Source organism: Oratosquilla oratoria, chromosome 15 (assembly GCF_046742065.1).
Source record: "Oratosquilla oratoria isolate Oo_2021 chromosome 15, ASM4674206v1, whole genome shotgun sequence".
NCBI lineage: Eukaryota > Metazoa > Arthropoda > Malacostraca > Stomatopoda > Squillidae > Oratosquilla > Oratosquilla oratoria.
The window spans coordinates 58260283-58270282 of NC_134791.1; the positions used below are offsets into that span (position 1 = coordinate 58260283).

At 42.4% G+C, this 10000-nt stretch overlaps 1 protein-coding gene across 2 annotated transcripts in view; it reads right to left on the bottom strand.

Moving 5' to 3' along the window:
- The window catches only part of Atet (ABC transporter expressed in trachea), a 115926-nt gene extending 105999 nt beyond the window's left edge, over window positions 1–9927 (bottom strand). For both annotated transcript variants that reach the window (XM_076198938.1, XM_076198937.1), the window contains exon 1: window positions 9752–9927. In XM_076198938.1, the coding sequence (XP_076055053.1) occupies window positions 9752–9927 (176 nt within the window). The remainder of the gene's footprint in view (window positions 1–9751) is intronic.
- Window positions 9928–10000: the final 73 nt, after the last annotated feature.

Genomic DNA, 10000 nt, shown 5'->3' on the forward strand with positions numbered 1-10000 from the left:
GCATCCAAGTCCCGGAGATTTTGTTCTGATTAGTGTTAAGCAATTTTGCTGAGCCGAGGGAGAGAGCAGAGTCGAAAGAAAACTGGGTCGCTAAATAAAATTGTTTATTGTTAAGCAGAGTAAGATTTGTGTTTGATGACACAAATGCGTCACTGTTAGCGAAAGGGCTAAATGGTCTTAAGTATTTCGTCGCCGAAAAGTAGAATCTTCGTCCTTGGGGTTGATATTGCGCAGAAGAGACGGAATCGTGAGAGGAGATAAAGGACATATTCAAGGACGGTAGCAGAAAAGGGGATTGCAAAAATTAAGAGTGATCAAAATTATTTTTTGAGCGATTAGACTCCATTTATAAAGGAATGCTGCATAGTGATATCACTAAGTCCCTAAATTACTGATGGGAGTTTAGGAGAGGGTAAAGGGAGAGAGGAGAGGGGAGAGGAGAGGGGAGAAGGGAGAGAGGAAGGGAGAGAGGAGAGAGCGGAGAGGAGAGAGGAGAGAGGAGAGGGGGAGGGGAGAGGGGAGAGGATAGAAGAGAAAGGGGAGTGGACAGAGGAGAGAAGAGAAGGGAGAGGGGAGAGGGGAGAGGAAAGAGGGGAGAGAGGGGAGAAGAGGGACGAGAGAGGGGAGAGGGGATGGGGGAAGGGGGAGAGGAGAGAGGGGAGTGAAAGTCGTAGAGGAGAGGAGGTAATTACGTTGGATTTGGGTGATTACTCTGAGTTGAGAGAAGGATGGACGGTGAGCCGCTTTGTATAGTCACTCATAATACTTGGTGATGGATTCTTCGTGCTTCTTCCTTTTCGAGTTCCACCCTTTCTGGACAGGAATTCTGTGTAGATTTCCGTGGCAGAGCCGTTTGACCAGGATGTAACAAAGTCGAGACAGGCACCAATGGAGACACCTATGATGGATTGGAACCAAGTAAATATGTTTTTCGTTGCATCAATACAATTTCGGTTACTAAAATCTCTCCTTTTTATGGGATAACTACTCCATAGAGAAGGGTATCAAGTACCCAACAACAAAAGACGTATTTGGGTAGCGCTGTTACATTGTGGGTCACATTCGAGTGTCCACCATGGCACAAGAGGGCTTGGTGCCCTGAAAGACTGCAGCTTCAAATAACGAGAAAGCACACAGACACCTTGACGAACTTTCGCGGGTGACTGTGCGCCGATTTGCTGGTTCTATCCTAGGTGGCCAGGTGGCCAGGTGGCCAGGTGGCCAGGTGGCCAGGTGGCCAGGTCACTTCATAGGATAATCTATTCAGCTGAAAGGAGGCTCTGGATTCGAATGAGACGGCGGACCTGAGGCGTCTTCGCCAACTGAAGACATTCCTTATGATTTCGACCCTACGCAAATTTTCGTAAAAAAAAAAAAAAAAAAGCGACGCACACCTTACTGAAAGCAACCTTACAAGCCGTCCTATCACTCTACAGCCAAAAACTCACCTACCCGACCACGTTCTTCTTTCTCTCCACCTTCTCCTACTTATCTTCTTCTCCCTCCTTCTTTTCCTCCTCCTCTTTTTCCTTCTATTCCTCCTACCCTCCTCTTTCTCCTCCTCCTCCTTCTCCCTTTTTCGTCACTCCAAGAACAGCTTTTTACACACGTTAAAAGTCTCAGGAGATTATACATAGATTATGGCGCTGGCTGGCGAATCTCGGCGGAGTCCTCGACTCGAGGAGTAGATCGAGATCCTTCCATGCGCAGCTGACGAGGAACGAGGAACACACCACGAGGTTCCTGCGAGATTCTTCATGTGGGAATTTCACGTGCACGTGTGAATACACACACACGGATCGATGCTTCAGTGGTACCACTCTCGACCACTAATTCATCGATCCGAATTCGAATCCAGGTCAGGAATGAAAATGTTAGCAACACTGCACTGCGAGTTGGAAACTCAACTCCGGTGGGCAAGGAGTTGTGCGTGTGTGTGTGTGTGTGTGTGTGTGTGTGTGTGTGTGTGTGTGTGTGTGTGTGTGTGTGTGTGTGTGTGTGTGTGTGTGTGTGTGTGTGTGTGTGTGTGTGTGTGTGTGTGTGTGTGTGTGTAAGGTCACTCATAGATCGGGGTGTGTATAAACTCTAAGGTCTCATCCAGGAGTGTACTAACTGTTGACCAACACTTGATCCAAACCATGGTGAATCAGGCCATACACACTCACTCATTCACTCTCTCTCACTCACTTACTCACTCACTCACTCACTCACTCACTCACTCACTCACTCACTCACTCACTCACTCACTCACTCACTCACTCACTCACTCACTCACTCACTCACTCACTCACTCACTCACTCACTCACTCACTCACTCACTCACTCACTCACTCACTCTGTCTGTCTGTCTGTCTGTCTGTCTGTCTGTCTGTCTGTCTGTCTCTCTCTCTCACACACACACACACACACACACACACACACACACACACACACACACACACACACACACACACACACACACACACACACACACACACACGCCCGCGCCCGCGCGTGGACATAATACTTTAAACATTTATTTTGTACATTTTTTTAACATTGGTTAACTTAAATGGAAAGGGGTTCTTTTTATTAATTTAATCTAATCAATGCAACTTCATCAGTGGTCCCAAAATTGATTGCAATGTGGGCAAAAATAGCATGATTATTTGTGCATCTTTTTATGGTTGCTGTATTTATCTATATATATTAATTTCGTTGCCGGACAACTAGTACATTCTTTCTATTTGTTCTCCTACTGTGGCAAAATGGTGGCAGACTGGACTCCTGATCCTGAAGTCCCGGGGTAGCGATGCCGGATTTGATTATTTGAAAGATATCACTGCAGGTAGTGAGTTGTATCATTATAGTTAAAACGAGGAAGTAAATAAAAGTCTTGTTCAAATGCTTCCATGTCCGCTGATGGGATTGGGAGTCGGGAGAAACGAATAAAAGCGTTCGTGAGAGAGTTCTGGTCAACACTCTCCTTAGTCTATTGTAAAATAGCAGGCTCCGATATATATATATATATATATATATATTATATATATATATATATATATATATATATATATATATTTTTTTTTTAATTCTTTGCGTGGCAAGATGATAGCGGCAGGCTTGGTCATGAAGTTCTGAGATTGAGGCTTCTCGACTGCCGGATTTGTAATTAAATTCAGGAAGATTGAGGTGACTTTAGGTGGCGACTGTACACACATATTTACTGATCCGGACACCCAAATCTGAACCATGTTACGTCTCAAGTAAGGAGATATGTTTTTTGGGTTGGTGTAATAGTACAAATTTGTTGAGAAGACCCACATTTATTGTTACAGAACACCCTTTATACTCGTACGGAATGCCCAGCAACAAAAGGACGTATTTGTAGCACTGTGGTAATTCGTGGGGAAGGTTTCCATGTCTGCGTTAGTACACCACCTGCGTTAAAAAAAAGTTGATAACACTCCTGCAGTTCTTTCCTCATTATAGATTTAGACTAAGAGGAACCAAGTAAGGGTGTAGGAATTCAACTAGGTGGCACCCGGAGAGTATGAAGAGATTTATACAAATGTAACTTTGACAACCTGAAGATATACATTTCTCTGGCTAACTGAAACCATAAAATCTAATTGATATAATTAGTATTTCGAAGAGCATTGACATAGAAAAACATATACAGGTATCCTTAGGTACTAAGAGAACAGCTTCTTCCTCACCGAGGGAAAGCTACGGAGATAAATAAAAAAACAAAACAAAAAAACTTAAGGCCTAAAGGAATAAAATGAAAAATGCCACACGATGAAAATTGGGTTAATTGAAATAGGCTGTGCGCGCGTGTCCATGTATGTGTGTGTGTGTGTGTGTGTGTGTGTGTGTGTGTGTGTGTGTGTGTGTGTGTATGTATATATATATATATATATATATGTGTGTGTGTGTGTGTGTGTGTGTGTGTGTGTGTGTGTGTGTGTGTGTGTGTGCGTGTCTTTTTATGTTTTGGAATGCATGTGTGATCCTCTGTATGAACACGCAAAGAATAAATCGAAATAGTCCCGTATAAAATGAAAAAAATATATAGCTTCCTAATTCACAATAAAAAACCAAGGTTTGCATAAACTTTGTAGTGAAAGGCTTTCTGAATGAGAAAAACAGAAATAAATAAATATCTTCAAATATTAAAGTAATTGTTGTGGAAGATATACACTTAAGAAGAGAAGGCCAGGACTTTAAATTTCGACAACATCTAAATATTGATACTTCTACCTGTTACCAATTTTATAGTTTTTCTTTTGTTGGGAGAAATTATGTATTGAGATCGAGAACCTAATGTGTTGTTTTTTTACAAAATTCATATATAATAATTTTTTTCCTTCTATGCTGAAAGGAATTCTGTAATCTTTGTAGATGTGATGGAAGTAAAGTGATTAGATTTTGATAGTTTGAAAGACGGTATGTTACCGTTCATTTCACAAATTTTCTTCTATTTTGGAGTTATTACGTAATCCATTCGTACTAAATGAAAGCTGTATTATGATATTTCCATTAACTTTATTCTTTCGCCGCCGCTGTTGATGACTAACATACCATTGCCGCCAGATGAGTTTATTCAGGAGATAGATAGATATATAAATAGATAGATAGATAGATAGATAGATAGATAGATAGATAGATAGATAGATAGATAGATAGATAGATAGATAGATAGATAGATAGAGAAAGATAGATAGATAGATAGATAGATAGATAGATAGAGAGAGAGAGAGAGAGAGAGAGAGAGAGAGAGAGAGAGAGAGAGAGAGAGAGAGAGAGAGAGAGAGAGAGAGAGAGAGAGAGAGAGAGAGCAACGCGCAGCGAAAATTCTAAATCTGTTTAGAGTAACCTTTCCTCTCTTTCCTCTAGTATCAAGTGATTTCATTTATGCAAGGTAAACTTCGAATAAAATCGTCTGACAACACTCGGAATGAATATATCGGTCGCCATAGAGAACACACAAATTAATGGGAAAATAAGAAGCTTCTGAGAAATCTGGTCATTTCTCTCATTTTATTTTGACTGCATCTTCCGCTTGAAGGTTAATGCCAACTTCAAAGATTTTGGTCTGGCTAATGTCAGACGGTTTTATTCAGCATTTAGATGGCCACGGTTCCTCCTGGACGACAGTTTGGTCCGCGGAGTCATTTCCGAGAGTGACGACCCTAGATAGACGAGCAAGATGCTTTAATAATTATCATTTATTTTGTATTAATTGTTTTTGTTTTGTTATCATTTGTCTGTTTGATTCTCATTTATTATTAGTTATATGTCAATTTATTATTATTTTATATTTACCTGTTTATTTATTAGTTATCTATACCTATGCATTTATTTATGTGTTTTATTTGTTATTTACATTATTATAGTTTTTATTTACTCATTTATTATTATGATTTTTTTTTGCATCCGACCTAAATACGGACCAAAAGGTCTCCTGTCGTCATGCTCCGCCTTTGTAATCTTTTGTCCACGCAGGTCGGGGCTATCTCATATTCATTACACCTGTCTGGAGAGACGGTCGAGAAGGGCCAGTTGCCTGCCTTGGATCTGCAGAAGGGTGGGTGTGGCTGTGCGCTGTAACGAAGGGGTGGCGACCTGAAGCGAGACCTGACTCCCAGATACATGTCAGTGAAATGTGACGCCGCCAATAACGGATCAAATCAAATCGGAATTTAAGATGATAATTCCTTGTGTATATATATATTCGTGTCATGATTTCGATGGGGTAGCCTGGCTGGAAGGTAAACACTGCGTGATTAAGCAGGTTTTTATTTAGAGTTGAAGTTGGGCGCCAAGAGTAATATGGTTCTCTCTAGTTGCGAGAAGGAGGGGGGCGGCGGCAAGGAAGGTGACGATTATACGTTTCAAGTCGTGTCTCAAGATGGTTTGGCAGCGGAGGAGGAAGGACGAGAGGAGATGGAGACGGAGGCAACGAATTAGGCCCGCAATGTGATACTTCGAGGCGATCTGCTTCTTCGGCGATTCCGTCCAGATTATATACCGGATCAGATCATGACACGTGCCCTTAATGGGACGCTAGGGAAAAGTATAGAATTTTAGGCCGCTGATCTAGCCAGAATTGAATGTGTGGAGCCAGGCACTGACTGCATGTACGTCCCTCAAAGAACTGCTGTCCGCCCCGACGCAGCCGGCCGAGGTGTAAATATTCCCTTGGGACATCGTGGGAGCCGACAGGGTTCGTTCCCAGGCTGGTTGCCTAACAAAAATGAAATGAAGATGAAGCCGGGTACTGCACGTGCGTTTCTTCAAAAAGCTGCTTGTGCTACCTACGTGATCAGGTGGTGCAAGTCGAGGGGTCGTGAGATAGTGTGAGGAAAACTTCCCAACAATGCTATATACCAGAGAGCGTGTTATTATTATTATTATTTTTTTATTTATCTGAGGAGAAGTACCTAAGAAGCCAAAGTGGTCATATAATTCACATGGTGAGAAACATGAAGATACAACCATGTTTCTGGAATTCTTTTGTAGCTCGTATACCTGGGGAATGGATGATCACGCAGTTATCTAGTCTATGGTTTATATAGAGTTTTTTTTTTATTTTATTCTTTTTGTGCAGCCGGGGATGCTCAATAGCCGAGTGGTTCACAGCGATGCACCTTTGATTTAGAGGACAGTATTGGAAAAAAATTCGAGTGAGTGCTACCTGAGAATAAGTGAGTTTGTAGAAGCCATACTACCTTAGTTTTCCTGGTTCAGATTTTTTTTCGTAAAAAAGCTCCGTCCTAGTCCTCTCTAAGATAAAAGGGGAGTTCGTGAAGATGTATTACACGTCACAGGACGTCACAACTACACGTCACAGGACGGCACACTACGAGAAGATAGATATTGAGCATACGACATCGCGTACATCGCAGCAGCACCACCAAACTACTGTTGAGCGTCATGTCTAACCAGAACCTGACCAAAGCTCACTTATCTGTAATTAGGTCGACCTGACCTTGACCCTTAGGAACACCTGGTTTGCCAGCAATACGACCGTAGAGAAGCGTACGTCCACAGAAGGAATTATCCTCATATTTTATTTTTCACCATGATTAAAATATGCCATGTCCTTTCTATGTACCATAATTGTAAATATTTTTATTTAGTATTGAATGTATCACTCAACCATGTAAATACTTATTTCTGTCACATTGTAAATATTTCTGTATGAGCAAAAATTGGTCAGTTGTCTTGCTCATTGGCGCAGACCTCGACTGGCTCTGGATAAGGCAACTTGCTATGATTTGCTAGAACGAAACAACCTTTACTTTCTCCGCTACTCACATCACCTCCAAAGTGTGGATCAAACCTTTCCATAAAACCAAAAATTTGAAACTCAAGAGAAATGGGTGATCATGCAGTTATCAATACTGTGGATAGAACTTGTGAAAATGGCTGATCACGCGATTGGCAACAACATGGCTTATAACAAAAAAATCTATATTTCTTTAACTTGAGGTCATGCTTAATAAACAAGGCTATGATCTATGTATTCAATAAGAGTGTAACGGGGATAAGTATTTATTACATTAAGCCAAAGCATCCTAAGAATGATGATTACACATCCTGCCACAAATCCGTAACCACACCACGATAGGACTAAAAGTGTGGGTGCTTGTCTCAGAATGCCCTGCCATACTGTACACCAGCGGACAAATGAACCTGACTAGACCACAATGTCTGCCAGCTTGCTGGTGGTGAGTGGCAACTCCATTATGTTTGCGTGGTTCTGTCTATTGTGATACTAAAAGGTAAACGTAAGAGTCACCTGAATATGTGTTTTAATTTGATGCCGGCGTTGTGAATGTGTTTGTGATGAAACTTTCCTACACACCGTTCCCTGTTCACCTGTGTCAGGTTCATATTTTCACAACGGCACAGTGAAACAAAATTCTTGACATTTCCCGTTTTCACAAAAGTGATGTGTGGCAATAGAGAAAACAGTCATCTTTTGCGTGAGCGAAATGTGAGAATGATTTGTTTACATGTGTGACCGAAATTCTTATTGGTTTCGGCTCTTCCAAATATAACTACTGTAGAATCTCATTCAAAGAACATGTGAGCAATGACGACGAACACGGTTTCGCAGTTTGCTCACATTCCATCACAGTGTCCACACTGCGCCTTGACAAAGAGTATGGGCTAATTAATTCAACAAAGGACAACTCTATTGTACAAGAGGAATCACGTTGAGGTCACCAGACCGCAGAGGCCGCTCTTCGGCGCATGCGAAGGAGGACCCTCCCGAGGACAAAAGGGGACGTGCGGGGGTATGGGTGAGACAAGACAAATAGAAACAAATCCAAGTCAGAATAGCAAAGACGACCAAGAAGTAAAAGAACTTCATAGCCGGAGAAAAAGGGTAAGGGAGAGAGAGAGAGAGAGAGAGAGAGAGAGAGAGAGAGAGAGAGAGAGAGAGAGAGAGAGAGAGAGAGAGAGAGAGAGAGAGAGAGAGAGAGAGAGAGAGGTGCTTATAACAGAAAGCGTTTAGCTACAAATAGACCCATCACATCTGCCCTATGTACTCTGACTGCTAGAGTAGGTAACAGTCATTAGGAGCCATTCGTATCGAACCCGGGATCACGGATCCTGAAAAAGATCGACACCAACTCTTCACAGTGAAGGGTCTATAGCCAAGAGTCTATTGCACTGCTGAATAAAATTTCAAATCAACTGCACAAGTGACCCTAGGGCACCCGAGTGGTTGACGTCAAGGGAAATCATCTCCCCATCACCCGTTTCCAGAGGCCATCAACTCCTCTCATCTTCGTCCAGAGATACAACCCTGAGGGGCTGGCATTCGCTCCCCGGATAGGACCCAGTTTCACTCTCTATTGACTTTAATTACTTTCAAAAAACTTTCGCATGTGATATGATAACCCGGGATTGCTCCTACGTCCAACACACACACGGTAGAGACAACAGATCAACATTTCTTCCCAGAGAGATCCATGGGATTGGGGATGTGTTGAGAAGCATTGCCAAGTACATACTTGTTACATAGGATTTTACCCACGCTTGCTTCATGTCATTGTATTTGTGAAAATAAATTCATTACAGATTCAATTTAAGAATTATAAAACCGAAGCATACTTGATTTCATTCTAGCCATACTGTTTACTTTCGGATGGAGAGAAACTAGACAAAACAAAAATGGTTAAATATTAGTAGATTTAAGTAACCCAGCAAGGCTTGGCTTTAACTTTGACCATTTCATTCAACTCAAGGGATTTCTGAGCACTTTCTGTATAGGGTGGTGTTTGCATTTCTTTAGCTGCTGCCAGGCGATTTTTGTTAAGCTGTGCGTGATCCCATTGGTAGCAAAGGAGATGAGGCTGTCTCGATTGGCCTTCCACACCGGATGACACCTTTCATTTTATTCCTGGTTGTCTTTAAGCAATTTCATTTATCTCACACCCTTTCTTTGTGTGTGTGTGTGTGTGTGTGTGTGTGTGTGTGTGTGTGTGTGTGTGTGTGTGTGTGTGTGTGTGTGTGTGTGTGTGTGTTTATGGATGTGTGTGTGTGTGTGTGTGTGTGTTTATGGATGTGTGTGTGTGTGTGTGTGTGTGTGTGTGTGTGTGTGTGTGTGTGTGTGTGTGTGTGTGTGTGTGTGTGTGTGTGTGTGTGTGTGTGTGTGTGTGTGTGTGTGTGTGTGTGTGTGTGTGTGTGTGTGTGTGTGTGTGTGTATGTGTGACTCCCTCGGTAAAAAAAAGAGTTAAAAGGTTATGTAGCTTACCTTATTCGAGCATGGCTCAAGAGGTTGGGCTGGATCCTAGCTGGCGATGAGGAAAGGGAGCTCTCTTTGCCTGCACTCCCGTAGCCTTTGTGGAACTCGGCGTAACCGCCCACTCCGCCGATGCCTCCGACACCACGGCCACTGCGGGGCACTTGTACGCTGAGCAACTCCGCCATTGTTGCTGGGGTGTGTTGTCTGCACAGGTCTCAGGCTATTCGGACTGATTTACTATTTTATTTTCCTTGACAC